At 43.2% G+C, this 20,902-nt stretch overlaps 3 protein-coding genes across 4 annotated transcripts; 2 read left to right on the top strand and 1 right to left on the bottom strand.

The window, feature by feature from the left end:
- Window positions 1-406: 406 nt before the first annotated feature.
- Window positions 407-6,805, top strand: LOC112888504 (protein tesmin/TSO1-like CXC 5). Of its 2 annotated transcripts, none has more exons than XM_025954728.1 (8): window positions 407-959; window positions 1,690-1,773; window positions 2,708-2,885; window positions 3,538-3,891; window positions 4,025-4,116; window positions 4,707-4,810; window positions 5,363-5,728; window positions 6,413-6,805. In XM_025954728.1, exons 1-8 carry the CDS (start codon window positions 781-783, stop codon window positions 6,589-6,591), a joined length of 1,536 nt encoding a protein of 511 aa, XP_025810513.1. In that variant the 5' UTR covers window positions 407-780; the 3' UTR covers window positions 6,592-6,805. The 2 variants fall into 2 exon arrangements, with proteins under 2 accessions (XP_025810513.1, XP_025810512.1); XM_025954727.1 differs by having other exon boundaries at window positions 6,410-6,805.
- A 941-nt stretch (window positions 6,806-7,746) lies between these two features.
- LOC112890239 lies at window positions 7,747-9,055 on the bottom strand. Its single transcript, XM_025957140.1, has 3 exons — window positions 8,714-9,055; window positions 8,247-8,328; window positions 7,747-8,108 (listed from the first exon to the last, which is right to left on the bottom strand). Exons 1-3 carry the CDS (start codon window positions 8,714-8,716, stop codon window positions 7,831-7,833), a joined length of 363 nt encoding a protein of 120 aa, XP_025812925.1. The 5' UTR covers window positions 8,717-9,055; the 3' UTR covers window positions 7,747-7,830.
- A 916-nt stretch (window positions 9,056-9,971) lies between these two features.
- LOC112890238 lies at window positions 9,972-11,446 on the top strand. Its single transcript, XM_025957139.1, has 2 exons — window positions 9,972-10,396; window positions 10,677-11,446. Exons 1-2 carry the CDS (start codon window positions 10,020-10,022, stop codon window positions 10,774-10,776), a joined length of 477 nt encoding a protein of 158 aa, XP_025812924.1. The 5' UTR covers window positions 9,972-10,019; the 3' UTR covers window positions 10,777-11,446.
- The last annotated feature ends 9,456 nt before the right edge of the window (window positions 11,447-20,902 follow it).

Genomic DNA, 20,902 nt, shown 5'->3' with positions numbered 1-20,902 from the left:
CTCTGAATAAATCTCTACTGATTTGTAATCACAGTACAGTGAGGAAGAGTAATTTTAGCAAAATACGCACGGCTACAGGTTCAGACTAGAAAATATAGTCCATCTGATTTTAATCATACTTTTTAATAATTCCTTTTTTCGGAAAACCTCAATAATTTAGATTATTTGTCCAATACAAATTCAAAGGTGAAATTCATTGTGGAGAAAGAAAACTTGAAAATCTTGGTGAAAGTTTGTGGTTGCCATCAGCATTAATCTGTACTGCCGATCTGTGCGTTTTACTCTTCCGAGGTGGCAGTGCAAGTAGATTTAACATCAGAGAGAGAGATTCGAAAAATTGTTCCGAAAAAGGAAAGTAAACAGAATATAATACTTGAGATTCAAAAATTTGGGAGAGACCAACCAAACCTCCTGTGTTGCCCATCAGCTTCTTCTCCCCCTCCCACACCACCTCCCTCCCAAATCTGCCCGCGGCATAAATTTCTTCGACCTTCACCTCTCCGAATCCTTCTCCATCTCCTCCCCGAATTCCGCTTCTTGGATTTGATCCCCTCCTATCGGCGCTCTTCCTTTCCCTCGCTTTTTTGATTATTCTCCGTAGTTGGGAGCCGCCCAGGAACTCGAGTTCTTGGTTCCCTGATCCAAACTGCCCCAATTCCGCGAGGTAGGGCGGAAAGATTGGATTTTGAGGCCTCTCCGAGTGGTTTAGACGGATTAATCGGAGAAGCCATCGGAGAACTTTGGTTTCTGACCTAAGGCGGTGGAAAGTTTGGTTTGGTGATGGAGCAGGAGAAGCAGCAGAGGGTGGAGCCGCAGGCGCCGGCGCCGGCGTCCGTGCCCCAAGCGACATCAGAGCCAAGGGCGTCACCACAGCCGCAAGAGCAACCGAAGCCGGCGGTACCGGTGCAGCCTTCTATCCCGGTGACGAGGCCGTGGCCAATGGCCATCATCCCTTCTGTGTGAGCAAATTGTTTCCATTGAGAATTTGAATTCTACTGTGCGGTCTGTTGACTTATGGATGTCAAGAATTCAGGCTATGCACATTTTGTCCTTTTCAAAAGTTTTAGGTGCTTCTAGATAGCAGTAACTCATTTGTGGTTAGGGGATTTTTTTTTTCTTTATTCGGGTCTGGACATGTATGGAGATGCACTGTAATTTGTGCTCAGATGTGGCTCTTGGCACTTAGAGTGTTTTGCATTGCTGTGGTTACTGGATTGGTTATGGTTATTAGGGTTTTACTGTTTTACTCCTAGTGACATTATTAAGCATTTTGAATTTGAGTTGCTATAAATGTTATAGGAGTGCTTTGGGCGTTGTAGACAAGTAGGCTTATATGTTTCACTATGATTCATTCCGAGTTTGTTACTCTGAGGTGTCATTTTGGGAAAATGGTTGTTTTGGTGAATAGAATTGTCTTAATTGTTTTTCATTTTCTTCTATGCCTTGGAGCTCTGATGGAAACAATGTGCAGTGAAACAATCTCACAATATAGCCATCCTAATTCTGTATTCTTTTTACGGGCATGGGACTTATCCATGATGTTAGTATTTAGTAGCAAAAGTTATTCTGTTGCTTGTGTGTGAGTACACTTTCATTTGTTGATTGGAGAACAAATGAAGCAATGAACTTATATGCAAAGTGCAAATAACTTCTTTTGCTTATATTTTGTTTTCCGATTTTTTGTTTCAGGAAGCCTGTGGTTGAAATGAAGAGTGGCACCCCAGCCAAGAAAAAGAAACACTGTAATTGCAAAAACTCACAATGTTTAAAGCTGTGAGTACTCTAGCATATGTTTTTTGTTTCAGGCATGCACATCATTTATTAAAACAATCAATGTAGTTGAATAATATCTGCAAATGCATACTTCTACATTATATGTGCATGCAAATAGGGACTGCCTATGTTGTTATGTCAGTGATTAACTAAACTGAGTTACTTGTTTAATGAGAATTTCCATATTTTAAAATGTTAACTAGAGTTGAATGGGTTGTTCTCGTCACAGAAGAGAAAAAGAATTCGACTGCATAAAAGTCTTGTCATTATTCTTATCCTCACCAGTGCAAAATATATTAACAACATGTTGGACTCTTTGGAAGCATAGAAACCATTGTGTTTTTGACAGTGCCATAGCAAATATGGCAAGCGTCTTATTGCTTGACGAAGTGGAGGCCCAACTTTGGGCTAGGGCTGGGGAGAAAGGCATCTGCCTCTTGACAGCCCCATGCCCTAGTGTCTAGGTCGTTTACAGGTTGTTCTTTTAGAGAAAAAAGCACGAATGTAACTTAGGATCCTTTGGGGTTGGATGTGTACTAGGGGCTCTTTATCCCCTTCTTCTTTAATACAATGATACACAACTCTCATGTGTTCGGAAAAAAAACACATGATTATATGAGCGGAGCCACTTCCTTTGGATTTGAACGATTTTGTATACACTGGACAAATAGACAGAAAGGAGGCATAATTATGTCACGTTTTACTTTGAGAAGGTTAGATATTGTTGTTGAATCATTTTCAAGCAAAATCTGCAGTTTTAGTGCTGTTTGTTTATCTATTTTTTCTTCTCTCAATGGAATGTTGTGTTTCCAACTTTTTTTGCTAATACTTCCAATTACGTAGCTCTGTATTTTATATCAAGTTGAGTATTTATTACGAACAGAGCATCAAGTGGATAGAAGGTACATTCACTAACTAGATATTTATTTCTTAGGTATTGCGAGTGTTTTGCAGCAGGTGATTATTGTGATGGTTGCAATTGTAAACAATGTGGAAACACTGTTGAGAATGAAAAGGGTAGACAGGAGGCTATTAACAACACAAAGCTACGGAATCCGAATGCCTTTCAACCTAAGATTGAAAATGGTCCAATTACTCCCAGTGTTCGGAAGGTACATGTACATTCAATGCACTAATGAAATAGTTAGACGTATTTTTTGTGACTGCAATAGCCAAATACCCAATTGCTTAGAAACAGTAGTACTTAAGTTATATATATAAGTGGATAAATAGATGTTGACTCTGCCTGTTCTGTAATTCTGCTTGCATTTTTCCCATATGTCGCACTTGTGCTTGTAGAAAGTATGCATTTTCCTGCTTGTTATTTACAGATACACATAAAGTTTGACAGAATCTGATGTACTGGTGTTACCTTGCTGCTCATTTTATCATGTCGCTTTGCATTGTGCTTTCATACTTGAAGCCTAACAGTCTTTGGGACCATTCCCTGTGCTAGAAGTTGCCTACGTGGAACAATCAGATTTCATGGCAGCATCCAATATATGCTGAGTGGCTAGTAACTTACAAGTTTCTTTTGCATCAATAACTATGCTATGCTCAAAACTCTTTTGTGCTGCATTGAATCATATTAACTGTATATATTATGCTTCATTTGTCATCTGAACAAAAATTCCCGATTTTGGTTTTTTTTTGCATTATTAAAGTCATTATTTGTATAACTTCTTTTGTGGATTCGGGTGAAATAATTCTTTATATGTTTAATATATCATTTAACTAATCTTAGTAATTTTAACTGGTTATCAGGATGCTGGAGCACCACCTTCACTTCCAAAGCATAATAAAGGTTGTCACTGCAAGAAGTCAGGTTGTTTAAAGAAGTACTGTGAATGTTTCCAAGCAAATATCCTTTGTTCCAAGAATTGTAAATGTATGGATTGCAAGAATTTCGAAGGAAGTGAGGAGCTCCGTGCTATAATTCAAGGGGATAACTCATGTGATCGAAATAACATTCAACAAGCAGCTAATGTTGCTCTGAACGGTGCCATTGGATCTTCAGGATATAGATTTTCTCCAGTTCGTAGAAAAAGGCCGCCAGAAGATCCCCATTATCAGAGGTTAAATGTTGAAGGAAGTATGATGCAGATGCAGTTTCCAGAGGTAGTAATTACGTTTTTGGGATGGTTGTTTAGGCTTGTGACTTGTCCAGTGTTCTTTTACTTTGTCAGTGATATTGATTTTTTCGTACTTCAGCTTTCAAATCTCTGGACTAAAAACTATTTCTCTGTTGTAGGCTAACCATGTTGATGCTTCCCAAATTGCTTCATCTACTGGACTTGAAGGTTCCACTGGCAATTTCCAGGGTAAATCTAAATTGGTATATAGGTAAGTCAAGAAAAATGCATTGTCTTGTTTGGACCTATGGATGAAAGGATTTTAATGAACTTGAATTGTCTTGTGGCTTTTACCATTTTAATAGCATAAGCTCTAGACTGCTAAAGTAAATCTCCTTTGGTGTTAGTTTCTTGTGGTTTCTACCATCTTGTGGTAGTCTCCGCTACCACTGTACTAGCCCCTTGGCTCATTAAAAGTCTATGATGTTGGGTTTCTTTCTGAATATGTTGCTCTGTTCAACACACCACCACCAACAACAACGAAGCCTTTTAATCCCAAACAAACTAGGGTAGGCTAGAGTTGAAACCCAACAAGAGTACATGATCTTCCAAGACAAATAATTAAAAAGAAAGAAATTCTTCACTCTGTTAAAAAAATGTTGTTTTACACAATCCAGGATGCATCTGTGATTCCATTATGTTATAGTGATAATTGTACCGAAATTATGCAAATATTTTTGATATGGCGAATTGACATATTTACATCTATATTAATAGATCTTGCAGTAGTATTACTTTGATTACTCCTTAATCCTTATGTGCTTTATCCTTCTAATGTCTAATGAAATTCTATCTTGTTAGGTCTCCACTGGCAAACACTATCCATCTTACTGATGTGAACGACCTAGCCAATCGTTTGGTGATTGTATGCAGAAAGGCAGCAGAAGGAGTCACAGCAATAGCTGGTACACAAGCACACCCTGTTCTGTTTGTCTGGACTATTTTAACCTCTGTTCATTAACATGCAATTATGCTAATTTTGTAAACTCAGTTTTTCACGTTAGAAAGATGAACTACCATGGCGATAGAAACAAATGAAAAAAATATATATTGTTTCATAATTGTGTCTCGAAATTTTTTCTGATACATTTAACATTGCTCCATGCACCTGATACTGTGTCATTTGGACATGGATGGGGGACTTTAGATGCTTATAGTAGTTATTTATAAAAAACTGGGATATTTATAAAAAACTGGGAGAAACATATAGTTTTCCTATCCGTTTCTATGTTTAACAAAAAAAATGTTTGCAACTATAAGAATTTTTTTTTCTTTAAATGGGACCAATCTAGTGTAACTGTCATGGCGATGCACACTTGAAATATCCTTTTGTTTGACGTTTGAGTACCAAATCATCTCAAAAACATTCTATTTTTAGAACCAAATTAACTAATGAAATTGCAACTGCTATCGTTCAAGATTCAGTTTTACTAAAGTATTTTTTGTCATATTTGCAGATAACAAAGAGGAGAGGGAAATTGATAGGGAAATTTGCACAAGTACTTACCAAAACTTTGACGAGAACAAGAAAGAAGTCCAAAAAGCTGCTGCTAGTCAACTGCCAGAAATAGATCAGCAAATTCCTGTGGAATGTGGATCATATTGCTCTAACACCCAAGAGGATTCCAGGCCTGCTTCTCCAGGAACACGAGCTCTGTTGTGTGATGAGCAGGATCTCACATTTGGAACAGCTTATAGAAGTTCAATTCCAGTGGTATTGCATGATCAGGACATTTCAGAGCTACAAACTGCGCAAGAAAATGCAGTGTTGAGGGAGTTCAGAAATTACCTCCGGTTAATTATTGCACGTGGACAAGTAAATGGTGAGATGACTTTCTAAGATACTCTACATTCAGTAATATTCTTCTTTTTCTTTCTCGAACACCATTGGGTACAATTCATGCTGATTTTATATATCTGTCTTGTTACATTTGGATGTATTGAAAGAGCGCTCACCCCTGCTATATCCATTACTTGTCAAATTAGCCATTCTGTTCCATGTAGAAAACCAGCTGGATGAAATGAATAGGAACTGAGCCTAGTTTAGTTGGCCTAGGAACTGAACCTCCAGCATCCAAGGTTTGAGTCCTCTTGCACTCGAATTTGGGTGCTTATTTCTTCTCATTACAGTTGGTTGAGTTTTTTTAACTGAATTAAGAAATTTGAATTCTCTACAGATGAAGTTAGAGCCACATAAATTTATTTACAGTTGGCACATGAGAATTCTAGATGGTGAATTCTTGTTGACCTATATGTTTATCAGATTTTAAAGAGGAATAAATTTATTAGCTCCTACAGACCATCACCAAATTATTTCCAATGCTGAAACAAAATAAGAATCATATTCGACAAATGTTTGCATCCTGTTCTGGTTTTATATAATGTTTTAGCCCAGATATTTGAAACTGTCTCTCTTGTTTTTTTGTTTGTGAAATGTGCCGTTGCTTCTTTTTTTGTGTGTGGTTTCTTATTGAACTTACTGATCTGATGATTTGCTGGTATAGCAGAAGGAAAATCATCATCAGGGACAGGGATGGAATTGGATGCTATGAGGAATCATGAATCAAGCACCAGTTTACCCCCAGTAAGAGCTGAAGAAAAATCCAATGATCCGGATGACCCCAAAAATCCTAACACAAGCCAATCGTTTGCATCAGACAGTGTATCAACACACGTATTAGAATAGATGTAGCTCAGATTTTGTATTTTTCATGTCAAGATAGGATATGTATTGTACCACAGCCAATCTCCGTGTACATATGGATAGTATAGCCCTTGTTGCCTGTAACGGCAACCGGCGATGTAGCTTTAGTCATTCATGAGATGTTAGCAGGAAAGAAAAGTCCTGCTGATCATGTAATTATTTCTTATTAATAATAATTTTCTATATGATTTTCCTATTACACTCTATGAAATATTTTTCTTTGCGAAAAGTGTAAGGAATAGTTGATGTTGGACCTTGCCAGGTGATTGAAATTGTTGTAAAGGTCTTCAATATTAAACCAATTAGGTGTGCTTGAAATATTTTACAACTCTTTGAACAATCTGTAAAAAAACTCATCTGGATTTGCATGGGGATCATAAATCAGAAACATAAGGAAGAAAAAGTAGCCAAAATGGCAAATTTGTTTGAAATACTTGAGGAATAACCAACCAAAGAAGTGAGCCAGAGTTTGAAATACTTGAAGGATAGCCACCCAAAGAAGTGAGTCAGAATTTTCACCACTTTTGTTTCATTGACATGTTCTATAAAAACAAACCGTGTAAATGCTAATCATTGACATGTTCTATAAAGAAGTGTGTCAGAAAGTGTAAATTGACATGTTCTGTAAAATTTGATTTGATTTACATGGTCTATGGAACTGACGAACTGAACTCTAGATAATTGTCTATAAAAAATCTTTCTGCATTTCTAAAAGCGAGGAAAGATATTTTGAAACCGTTGAGCGTTTTTCTTCTTAGACCTGTCAACAAATTTGGAAACCTAGTAAAACAATACTTGAAAATCTCACGGCAATACCTTAATGAATATCTATTAGATAAAAATCCTGGGAACATTCATTGCCCGCAATTTCTTAAGGTGTATTATTTGTACGGTTTCCACCACCAAATCAATACCATATGTCATTTGAAAAAACAGCCTGCAGGTAGTCCAACAGACCATTAAGGTGCATGTTCTTGTGGCTACAATAGACTGGTGGCTGGCCACAGTTCGAGCTGGCTAAGTAAAGTTAAGCATGATTATTTGTAGGTTTTCTTTTTTTCGAAACTATTATTTTGTAGGTTTTCTGTTGATCTGATATGGAGCGACCTGACCTCTACCTATTGAGCCTTAAGCATATGATAACCAAACCCACTCTTTCATGAAAGTAATACATTAATGTGCTCGGGGTCAACTGTCACATCAGCATTGAACAAGCTTAAGTTAACAGCAAACACAATCAACTATTGGTAGCTGAAATGAAACTGGTTGTTGTGCCAGACCAATGCTTGCTTGATCTCCTGAACCATGGCCTTGTTGAAGCAGGTTTTTCTCGGCTTCCTTCAGGTAATCCAGAATGAAGGAATACACAGGCAAATAGGAAAAACGCCCAAAATAGTTTCTGCTACCTCCCCCGCCACCACCACCTCCCCCGCCTTTACCAAAGCGGAATGGAGGAAAGGCCCCACTGCCATCATCAAGTTTAGGCCCGTTCACTTTCCCTATAAATCAATATGACAAATGAAATCAAATGCACAACCCATGTGTAACATCATGGATGGAAATAGAATCAATTTCAGTACATGCTGTGAATCCTTTTAGATCCATGCACCAAAAGGTACAGATATGCACAATTTTACCTTTGGGATCAGCTCGCTTGATAGTTGCAATAGAAGATTTCGTATGCACGTTTTGGGTTTGAGTTGCATAACGTCTTACACCCTGAAATGAGTAGTATTGTATTGTTTAAAGCATACAATGTTAAAAAGACAATAGGATCTCTTATTCAACGCTCAGATAGTAACTAAGCAAAACTGATTCCATCTCAACAATATGTTTGGCAAGTCAGAAATATAGTGCTTCGTCTCTAGGTAACATATTTTGTTTATCGCAAACTTGTCATGTTGAGCACTCTAGGTTACACCACTATAGCAGGAAGGCTAAAAAACTTGCTTGTCTGCCTTTCTACCTGTTTCTGCTGCACTACAAGCCTGGCTTAAAAATAATGGCAAGTCTCATTAAACCCACGTTACCTATGTTAGATGTATATGCATCCCTATGTAATTTCTCTCTTGTGTTGGGTGCTTTATGCACTTTTGTACAGTACCATATCTGCCCTATTGTGGCATTGCAATAGAGTTGAGTTGCTATCACAGCCTAGGCTTTTTGGTCCCCATCCCGCCGTCGCCGGCCAGCCGCCGGCGAGCTGCCGGTGAACCTCCACCGCCGGCCGGCGAAGCAGCTCCACTCCCTTCTCTTCTTCTTCCCGCTCCCTCCTCTTCTTCCTCACAGCCCGCAGCCCCTGCGACGCGACGCGACGCCACGCCTTCGCCGGGCCTCCCGCGGCCTCCCCGCGGCCCCGCGCTGCCTCCCCCGCGGGCGTGCGCCGCGCCCCCCTGCGGGCGCGCGGTCCGCGCTGCTCCCCGCGGTCCCCGACGCCCCGCGCGGCCTCCCGCGTCGCGCCGCCTCCGCGCGGCCACGCGCCGCGCCGTGCAGCCTCCGCGCGGCCCCGTGGCCCCGCCTGCGCTGCGCCTTCTCCCTCGCGGGCGCGTGGTCCACGCCGCGTCTCCTTGCGGGCCCGCGGCTCCCCGCGCGTGAGCGCGCCCGCCCGCCCGCAGGCAGCAGGCGCTGCCTGTTTCTTCCCTCCCCCCCCTCTCTCTCTCTGTAATAAAAAAAAACAGAGAAGAGAGGAGATTGTGAGAGTCAGACCTTCTGCTAGACCATGGCTTCTCTTGGTCGGCCGGGTGCCATACCCGTTCCTCGGTGCCCTGTTGACTTCAATGGCGCCAACTGGAGCGAGTTTGCGTTTTACATGGAGATTCATATGGGTGGACAAAAGTTATGGCACTACCTCACCGGTGAGCGGCCGTGTCCGCACACACCTTCTCTTCCTGCTCCACCAACCTATGCGCCGGATGCACCCGACACGGTCAAGCAACCTCTCCTTGAGGCGTTCGAGGCTCAGATGGAAACCTACCAGTCAGAGCTTGACATGCAGGCGACATGGCTACGTGAGGAGGCCTGTGCCAAGGCAATCCTCCTTGCGAGCATGGAGGTTGACATCTCATTGTCCCTCCGTGGTCTCTCCACTTCTCACTTGATGTGGGCTCACCTCAGCTGGAGTTACGAGATTCATAACGAGACCTTGTACCTCGCGGTGGTTGAGGCGGCTCCGTCACTTCGCCAGCACAACTCCACCGTGGAGCACCGTCAGATGTCCGCCGTATGGCACCGTCTGGACACCTTGGGTGCAGAGTTCTGTGCTAGTGGTGCTTGCAAGTGCTGCGATCAGTCACCGGGCACAGCGCGAGACTCTTCGTCTTCACGAGTTTCTCTCCCGTCTCCGTCCTGAGTTTAAGGTTGTAAGATCCCAGCTCCTGACCTGTCGGCCTCGCCTGTCTCTTGATGAGGCGATGCCGGGGCTGCGAGCTGAGGAGACTTGTCTACGGACGGGGGTTATGAGTGGATCTCCGCAGTCCTCTATTTTGGCTGCCCGAGCACCACTTCTGCCCACCGCTCCTTCTCAGCCCTGTTGTGACCACACTCGACGGAGGGTACCGACTCTGTCATTCGGTGTCACTACTGTGGCAAAGCTCGCCATACTGAGGAGGTTTGTCGCAAGAAGCAGCGCGACAAGAAGGCTCGTCGTGGTGACTCCAGTAGCTCCAATGCTACTCAATTTCTGCTTTGGAGCAGGAGGTCCTCACACTGTTCCGGCGTCTCAATGCTGTTACTCCCTCTGGCACTACTGCTCAGGCCTCCAGTCCATCACCACCACCCCCTCCCTCAGGTAAATCATCCAAGTGGTTTCTTGATTCCGGTGCATCTTTTCACATGACTCCGGATTCTAGTCAGCTGTCTTCTTTGTCTCGTGTGGTCCACCTCCTATTGTTCAGACAGCTGATGGTATTTCTCTTCCACTTGCTGGCCGGGGTGTTCTTTCTACATCCTCTTTCCATATTCCTACTGTTTCTCATGTTCCTCAGCTCACCATGCAGTTGATGTCTGCTGGTCAGATCACTGATCATGGTTGTCGTATCATTCTTGAGTCTGATTCTTGTTGTGTTCAGGATCTCCGTACGGGGCTTCTGGTGGGGACTGGGCCTAGGTGTCATGACTCTCAACGCCTATGGGAGCTTGACTGGCTACGACTTCCTTCGACCACTCTAGCCAGTCACTCATCCAGCTCTCCTGCTTCTGCATCCGCTGCCTCCACTGCCACTACTTTTGCTTAGTGGCATCGTCGTCTTGGACATCTCTCCGGTTCAAGGCTATCCACCCTTGTTGGTAACGGTGTTTTAGGTCCTGTTTCTGGTAATGTTTCTGGTGATGCTACTCTTCATTGTACGGGTGTTGTAAGCTTGGCAAACAGCTACAACTCCCCTATCCTTCTAGTGACTTTATCTCGCAGCGTCCCTTTGATCTCATTCACTCTGATGTGTGGGGTCGTGCACCTTTTGCCTCGAAATGGGGGGGGTCATTCCTACTATGTCATATTTATTGATGATTATTCGAGATTTACCTGGATCTATCTTATGTCATCTTGTGGTCAATTTCTGTCCATCTATCGACAGTTTGCCACTATGATTTGCACGCAGTTTGATTCTCCCATTTGTGCTTTTCGAGCAGATTCCGCTGGCGATTACATTTCTTACGTGCATCGGCGTTTTCTTGCTGATCAGGGTACCTCAGTTCTCCTATCCTGGTGCTCATGCTCAAAATGGTATTGCCGAGCGTAAGCATCATCACATTCTGGAGACTTCTCGCCCTCTACTCCTCTCTTCGGAGCTTCCACCTCACTTTTGGGCCGAGGCTATCTCTACAGCTGTCTTCCTCATTAACAGACAGCCCTCCTCTGTTCTTCACAGGTGTACTCCCTATGAGCGCCTTTTTGGTCATTCTTCCCATTACAGTCACCTCCGGTGCTTTCGATGTGTCTGTTTTGTTCTTCTTCCTCCTCGTGAGCGCACTAAACTAACTGCTCAGTCAGTTGAGTGTGTTTTCCTTGGATACAGCACGGAGCACAAGGGTTATCGCTGCTACGACCCTGTTGCTTGTCGGATGAGGATATCTCAGGATGTCACCTTTGATGAATCCCATTCTTACTGCCCTCATTCTTCCTCTAGATCTTCCACTACTACCGAGTCTCTCTCCCTCTTGACTCTTCTGCTACCTCCTTCACACTCCTCCTTGCCACCACCCACCTTCCCACCACCTGCCGCTCCTACTACTGTCCTTCCACCTCCACTGGATACGCCTTCTTGTGAGCCCACTCCCGACCCTTCTCCTTCGCTCCTTGGGCCTCATCCCGCGGAGGTGCCTTCTCGTGAGATCACTCACGTCTACACTCGTCGCCCCAGACCTCCACCTCCACTTCCGTCTGAGTCTTCTCCATCACTCCTTGGACCTACTCCAGAGATGCCGTCTTGGTATGATCTTCGTGATCGTAGTGCCCTCCGTCCTCCAGAGCATTTTGGTTTCACCGTGGCTACTCTTGTTGAGCCCACCACCTACCGAGAGGCTGCTGCTCACCTAGACTGGCAGCATGCCATGGCTGAGGAGCTTGCCACTTTGGAGTGCACTGGTACTTGGGATCTTGTCCCGTTGCCACCTCAGGCGACTCCTATTACGTGCAAGTGGGTCTACAACATCAAGACCCATTATGATAGCTCTCTTGAGTGCTACAAGGCTCGTCTTGTGGCGCGTGGTTTTTAGCAGGAGCACGGCCGTGACTATGATGAGACCTTTGCTCCTATTGCCCACATGACCACTGTTCGGACTCTTCTTGCTGTTGCTTCTTCTTGGTCCATCTTCCAGCTCGATGTTAAGAATGCTTTTCTTAATGGCGAGTTGCGTGAGGAGGTCTACATGCAGCCACCTCCAGGGTACTTTGTCCCGGATGGTATGATTTGCTGGTTGCATCGCTCTCTTTACGCCTCAAGCAGGCCCCTCGTGCCTGGTTCGAGCACTTCTCCTCTATTGTCACTGATGCTGGCTTTACGCCCAGTGATCATGACCCTGCCCTCTTTGTTCACACTTCTCCTCATGGGCGGACACTCCTTCTTCTCTATGTTGATGATATGCTCATCACTAGTGATGACCCTCAGTTTATTGAGTTTGTGAAGAAGCGCCTCAGTGACAAGTTCTTGATGTCTGATCTCGGTCCCCTTCATTACTTCCTTGGTCTAGAGGTCTCTTCCACATCTGATGGCATCTACCTCTCTCAGGAGAAGTATGTTTAGGATCTCCTCTCTCGTGCTGCTCTCACCGGTCACCGTACTGTTGATACACCCATGGAGCTCGGTGTTCACTTGCGGCCCACTGATGGTGAACCCCTTGCTGATCTAACTCGCTATCGTCACCTTGTTGGCAGTATTGTCTACCTTGGGATCACTCGTCCTGACATTTCTCATGTTGTTCACATTCTGAGTCAGTTTGCACTCGTCCTGACATTTCTCATGTTGTTCACATTCTGAGTCAGTTTGTCACTGCTCCTACCTAGCTCCACAACACTCACCTCCTTTGTGTTCTTCAATATCTTCGTGGAACCATCTCTCGTCAATTGTTCTTCTCTCGCTCTAGCCCTCTCGACCTTCAGGCGTATTCTGATGCGACCTGGGCTAGTGATCACTCTGATAGTCGTTCTCTCTCTGCTTATTGTGTCTTCCTTGGATGTTCCTTGATTGCTTGGAAAACCAATAAGTAGACAGCGGTTTCTCGTTCTAGTGCTGAGGCCGAGTTGAGGGCTATGGTGACTGTGACTGCTGATGTCACCTGGCTGCAGTGGCTACTTGAGGATTTTGGTGCGACGACTTCCACCCCAACTCCTTTTTCCTCCAATAGCACCGGTGTGATCAGCATTGCTCATGATCCTGTCAAGCATGAACTTACCAAGCACATTGGTGTGGATGGTTCCTACATGCGATCGCAAGTGCACGATGAAGTTGTGGCCCTTCGCTATGTGCCTTCGGAGTTTCAGTTGGCGGACTTCTTCACGAATGCTCAAACAAAGGCGCAACACAGTTATTTTCTTTCCAAACTCAGTGTTGGAGACCCACCATGAGTTTGAGGGGGGGTGTTAGATGTATATGCATCCCTATGTAATTTCTCTCTTGTGTAGGGTGTTTTATGCATTTTTGTACAGCACCATATCTGCCCCTTTGTGGCATTGCAATAGAGTTGAGTTGCTATTCCTAACAACCTACTTCCTAAATTTCAAAACAATGATTGAGTTCTTGCTCCTAGTAAAAAAATATGGCAAGTGGTTCATCTTGTAGCACATTTAGAATGCGCAAGGACCAAGGATGCATGTTTCTTCAGGCAAATCATGTAAAATCATCATATGATTATCAACTATGAAAATCAATTAAGAATAACAGGATGTGGTGATGCAAGGACCACGATAGTGAAGTCAATTCAAATATTATGAAATATCTCTACATATTAGCTATCTGTTAAACCTTTCTGCCACTTCAAATTATTTATATTTGCCATCTATCAACAGTGAAGTATTTGTAGTGCAGAAAAATTTTAACTGTGCAGATGTGAAAGGATCTCCAGATGCCTAGAGGGGGGTCAATAAGCTAACCTGAAACTTAAAACACTTTAAACACTGTCAGTAACACAGATGTCCGGATACTTCGGATATATGTCCGGATACTCCGGGTTTTGTGTCCGGAGTTTTCGGAAATATTGTCCGGATAGTCCGGGTATGAAACAATGTACACACTAACAAAGATATTGAAGCTGCAATTTAGATCGAGTAAATTTAGACAAGTTAGTGGTACCTTTGGAGCTTTTCTTACGAGTTGTCTTGCTCTGGAGACAAGTGTAATTGTAGATCGGCCTCAAACCGTAGAAAGTTAGTCTCAGAAGCAAATAACTAATATAACAAGTAAGGAGCACAAGAGAGAGACAGAATTTATTTCCCGAAGTTCACTCCCAAAGGAAATACGTCTCCGTTGAGGAAGGATTCAAGAGATGGTGCTCAAGAACCCCTATGCTCCTCTTCCAAGAGTGAGACCAATGCTCAAACCTAAGGTTACTTACTATGTGTTTCTTCGAGAGGAATGACGATTACAAACTTCTTGTGCTGCTCACAAATTGCTTGAGCACTCACAAGCGACGCCTAGCCGTCTAGGAGCTTGAAGCTCCAAGAGTAATAAACTTGAATCCACCGGCTAGACAAGGATGTTGTGCTCAAGAGATGGAATGGAAGCTTACTAGCACAAATCTTTGCTCTTGCAACAATCTCACTTGAATCCCTAGAGAAAATCACTCAAGAATGAAAAAGGGGAAGTGAGAGAGCTCTTCTTTTGCTTGCAAGTGTTTTCTGGTCAAAATGAGCAAGAGAGGTATGAATGAAGGGTCTCATAGAAAACTAGCTGTTGGGTAAACGGTACCCGGATACTCCGGACACTGGGGTCCGGAGACTCCGGTCTTAGAGAAACTACGAATGGGGAACAGTTACCCGGAAACTCCGGGTGTTTGTCCGGATACTTCGGGACACTATGTCCAGACATTCCAGACGGACAATCCGAGTATAATAGGGAATTTCACAAGAAAGCTGTTTATAGTGGTAGGTTTGATTCTCATGATTTTTGTAGGTTCTCCTGAGCACAACTACCACGTCAATACCTGTGGATCAAAGTCCCTCTTGATAGTACGGCGTTCCTATACTCAATTTTAAAATAAAATCTAATTCTTCAAGTAAATTTGAAATACCGGTTTTCATTTCCCTTTTGAGGGGTCATGTTTTGTAATACGCTTTGCTTCATCACCCTTAGCCCCTGCACACATGCTTGATAACATGATTAGATATACATATGCTTTGTCATCTACCACCAAAACCCACTAAGGGGCCTAGATATCTTTCAATCTCCCCCTTTTTGGTTATTGATGACAACCCGCATGTATCTCATTTAATAATCATAAAGATGTAAGCTTAAGCATATAAAGAGCTCCCCCTTAATGTATGCTATGAATTTGAATTTCAATTGACTTCTCAAAAGTCAAAGTTGGCACATTATGAAGAAAACATGAAAAACTCTTTATACATTTTACAGTGGGGTGAGCAAATGTGTGCTAATACAATGTGTGATGCAAATGACAGGTTATGCACTCAAGGAAAATTTGTATTGGCTGCAAAAACCTGGAGACTCCGGGTATATATCCGGAGACTCCGGCGGATACTCCAGGTATGTAGCCGGATACTCCGGACATGATGTCCGGAGTATCCGGCTACATACCTGGAGTATCCGGACCTCCTGCACAGAACACAGAAAATAGCAAGTCATCACAATTCAAATAAGCATCACACTATCATTTAAGCCTTAGAACAGTTTCAAATGTGACAACCAAACAGTTTTAAACATAGAGTAGCACACATTACAAGTTTTCAATACAATACGAGCCCAAAAGAGTACATAAATGGTCATTTTCACTCCCCCTTTGTCATCAAGTGCCAAAAAGGGAATGAAAAGAGCAAAGAGGTCTACTCATCATCATCTTGGGCGCCATCATCAGAGGTGTCTTCATCCTCATCCGAGTCAGGGATTTCGTGGTAGTCGTGGGGCTCTGCTTCCACATCAGAGGTGCGACGAGAGTGAGTTGGTGCACGAGTGCGTCGATGTGGGCGAGGAAGAGGATCATGAGCAGCAGCAACAGCGGCCTCATCCGCGGCATCCCACTCGGCGAACGGGTCATCAAACTTGGGCAACTCATGGTAGGGATCCACAGGCGGTTTTCATTGATTTCTTGAGTAGTGGTCTTGCACATGCTAAAGATGCTCTTGAGTGCCCTCTTGATGACATTGTCATGGTGACCATGGCGAGAGGAGGAAGAGGCACTGGAGTAGGATGGAGCAGGATCAAATCTTGGATTCCTTGTAGCACCGGCATGAAGAGGAGGTGCATGCAGTGCATCACTGGAGCGAGGACGAAGGTGAAGTGCTGCATGCTTGCAATCCTTAGGAAAGGTGACCTTCGTAACCCTCTCAATCATATACATGAGATATGGAGTAGATGGTAGAAATTTCTGTGGATCATTCATCGTCCTTCTCAACTCATTCCAAATGAAATCCATGATTGAGAAGGGTCTTCTACCGGGCATGACACGAGCAAGAAGGTTGCAAGCAAAGTATCGAAGTGCCGTAGCATCTCCATCCTTAGCATCAATGGTAGCACGAAAGAATTTATTCATCATGTAGTAGAAGGGTTGGAGGGTGCTTGCATTACCAACTTCGGCTAGGATCGGATTGTAGAAGAGGGCCGGTAATTGATTTGGCTTCAATTGATGCTCCACATGAATGGGATCTCTCTTCTCATCCTCTGAGCCAAGTCCAAGAAGTCTAGAGAAGGTCATGTAATCCACTCCATACTTCACTCCCTCGGTTGTCCAAAAGAAGGCAATCTTCCTTGCATCATAATAGAGAGATGAGTGAAATTGAGCAAGGACCTCCTCATTCCAATCATATCTAAAGCCCATGATGTCATAAAGCCCAAACTCCTTGCACTTTGCAATTGCTTGATTGAAGAATGGATCGTTGAGCTTCTCAAAGTATGTCCAATCCACATACTTGCAAGGGATAATTGGGGCCTTGTCCTTGCGCAAGACTACAGAGGAGTAGAAATCCTGATGCAACTGACACCAAAATCTTCTTTCCAAATTTTCTGCCTTCTCATATTTATACATGTCCTCCTTGCGTGCATTTGTCAGTGCCACAGTTTGTTTGAAGTAATTTCTCCCCATTTCAACTGCAAACCCGGGCAGAATTTGAGGACGGGTGAGCTTCGGGCATTTGGGATATTGGTGTTGATCTTCTTGAAACTCTATTTGAAGACGTGGAGGTGTGCGAGGGCAGATTTCCCAAGCAATTCCCTTGCTAGTTGGATTTGCCCGGGAAGGAGGAGGCACAGCCATGCTTGGCATCATGTAAGGAGCTTGTTGAGATGCATGAGATGGAGCTTAGCTGCTGCTAGCAGGTTCCTTGCCGGCGCGACGGTTATGTTGTAGCTCCCTCGGAGGAGGAGGGCTCAAAGGGGAGTCCTCTTCTACTTGAAGTTGTGGATCATGGCGACGCTTTTGCCGTCGCTGCCCTGTAGGAGCATTCGCATGGTGTCTTCCCATAGCCTAGACATAGGATTGAGCGATTAGGATCAATCTAGGAACAGCAGGAGAGAAACATGCTGGCTGGAATTCTTGAAATCCAGAGAGTCCGGGTATATGTCCGGATACTCCGGGAACATTGTCCGGAGTATCCGGACAAAGTATCCGGAGTCTCCGGGCATCGTGGTCCAAACCCTAGGTTCAAGAAATTGAACGAGTCTACCATGGGATTTGAGTGAGACTTAGGGTATTAGTTACTAGACATTGAGAGATCGGGCGATTCGAAATTTGAATACCTTAAGGAAAGTTGAACATGCGAGAAACTTCAAATCCAATGCTTCCCCAGAGTTTCCGAAGGAGAGATTGACCTTCCTTCAAAGATTTGTAGGATTTATGTGCTTGGATGGTGAAAATCACCCCTTGGGCAAGAGGGAGGGAGAAGAGAAGGAGAGGGAGGCAGCGTCGGTGAAGAAGAGTGAATGAAATGTTCTGACCGACCCCCTCCACGGTAAATAAGGGATGGATTTACCATCCGGAGTATCCGGACAAGTTTTCGGAGTATCCGGTAATCCAGAGTATCTGGCTCTCCCTGAGCAGAATTTCAATGAAGGATAGGATTGAATTTTGATAGAGAGATCTCATGATGTGAGACGCTCACTTAGCTTGAGACTAGCCGACAATCAACAATGGAAACAATAGTCTCAAGTAGGCAAGAAAAGATTCAATTTTTTCTTGAAAATCGCTCTCCTAACAGTTCTATAGCAATCAAACATGTGCATGATCTCAAACTAAGTTACGAGAATCCAATATATTTAGCTCACTCCTCAAGGCACAAAACCTTTGCTCATCAAGTGGTTTAGTGAAGATATCGGCTAGTTGTTTATCGGTGCTTACATGACTCAAAACAATATCTCCTTTGGTCTCATGGTCTCTCCAGAAATCATGTCTTATATTAATGTGTTTGGTTCTTGAGTGGTTTATAGGGTTGCTGTGGCAGAACCGCCTGAATTATTCCAGCTCAAGTGCGCTAGTCATCGCTGTCCAGCCGATACTAACTCAACGCACTTCAAACGGAACAATCCATTGGTCTGTCGGGTCTCCGCCTGATACAACCACGATTCAACAGGATCGAAGCAGGTTTACCTCGCACGAAGGCGAGTTTACAATCACAGTATAGCTCATTAACTTTTAATTTATAGAAATGCAAATATTATTACAAACCCTGTTCAAGTTTAATGTAAATTTATACAAACAGTGTTTAACACGACAAGCTACATAGCTTGTCCAAGTTCACAGTGGAAGGAAAATAAACATGCGACTACGCACGTCGCGAAGGTTGACACTGTACTCAGCCTAAAGCTTGGTGTCACTCAGGAGGGTCACTGCCAGCCAGGGACGGATCCCACTCCATGGACCAGCCAAAAGGAACAGAAATTGGCCATGCAGGGTTGTCCGTAGGGTTCTCGAAAGTCATACCTGAAAATTTTACAAGCAAGACTGAGTATACTAATACTCAGCAAGACTTACCCGCTTCATGGTATACTTAGCCAGGTAACTCATGAAGGCATTGCAAAGGTTCTGGGTTTATTTTCAGCTGAAAAGCAACAAAGAGTATGATCTATTTTCAAATTTTAGCTTTCAAATTCTAGTTGATTATCCATTCTAGGTAAGCACCTACACTAAGCAAGCAAGATTGAGATTAACTTTCATCAAGATAATTCCATTAATAATTACACTTGTTACTCTATGTGGCAGAAGGAATAAGCAGTCTCAATTTCCGCGAGAGACGGACGATTCTAAATCGAATTTGAAACCTTGCAAGGCAAACCTAACTCACACGCTTGGAACACCAAAAGGTCGTTCCAAAGCAACCGTTTGCTTTTCATTCCGGGTTGTGAAACAGGCCACCACAAGCGACTGTAGGACCGTACGCACACCAATTGTGCAGGACATACGTCTGTAGTGCGACTACATGACCGTACTCCTGTCCGATGTGCGGAACGTACTCCCGCACGTCAGTGCGTGAGAAAAACCAAATTACAAGTGGTGGGAGGTATGTCCACTTGCCGGGCCGATTGGTTACTAGGCTTGCCGCTTTACCATATTTCGCGGCATGTGGCTAGTACTTTCAAACACTTAGCCATCACTACCACATACTGCGACCTTAACACTTTTATCAAAATAGATAGGGTAAACCTCCAGGTCATGATACTGCACATGACCCTGTCCATTATCCTTATAGTGATTGCAGAATAGTAAACATGCAACTCCTATATCGCGCGAGTGACAGGAAATCACTCGACTTTTACCGGTCCTATTTAGCAGAGCGTCTAAGCGAAAAGGACTCGCGTACAATACACTGGATTCCTAAGATTTATGCATCTAGGGTTTCATTTCAACTTCTAGATGTAATGCAAGATATATATAATATATAAGTAAAATGGTAATAAATTGAAATACTGGGGTATGCATCGGGGCTTGCCTTCTTGAGTGGGGTTGGGGGCAGGAGTGTCAGAGAATTCCGAACTTTGGTTCGGGGCTTCAGTTAGATTCTCGGCGACGTTTGTCGAGTCTTCCGAAAACCCTTGGTCTTATTCCAAGACTAGCTCGTAGTCCCCGTTGTCGAGCGTCGTCGATTCTATATGGTATGCAATGATTTAAGTGAGATGGTGCTTGAGTTAAAGATTTTATTTCACGATAAAGTTGCAATCCAATAATTAACACAAATGAACTCATGAAACGGGAGGGGGGTTAGTCTTAAGTTACCGTTTACACTTAAGTTATGGTCATAGTACTGAAATTACTGAAAATAGAAACTAAAATATTTGAATTTGAATTCAAACTTCAAGTTTAAATTCAAATCTTAGGTAAATAGAGTTATAAAGTCTTGAAAATCTAATTATGAACTAATTATCAATATATTAGATTATGGTAAAAGATCTAAATAAATAAGCTTTAGGAATATGCTTAACTAAATTCAAACCCTTTTTAAATTTGATTTGCACAAGTTCAAAAGAACTTAAACTACAAAACAGTATTGAGTATGAAATTTTTACACTAGCTCATAATGACCTGAAGAAGCTACATACCAAAAATCACAAGAAACTAAGCTAGTATGTAGAAGTTATGCATACTATACCCTTTTACCTTAAGTTTAAAATAGATTCAAAAGTATTTAGTTTCAAACCAA

This window comes from Panicum hallii, chromosome 4 (assembly GCF_002211085.1).
Source record: "Panicum hallii strain FIL2 chromosome 4, PHallii_v3.1, whole genome shotgun sequence".
NCBI classification, from domain to species: domain Eukaryota; kingdom Viridiplantae; phylum Streptophyta; class Magnoliopsida; order Poales; family Poaceae; genus Panicum; species Panicum hallii.
The sequence above is the reverse complement of the archived record's forward strand: the minus strand, read 5'-3'. Positions and strand labels throughout refer to the sequence as shown.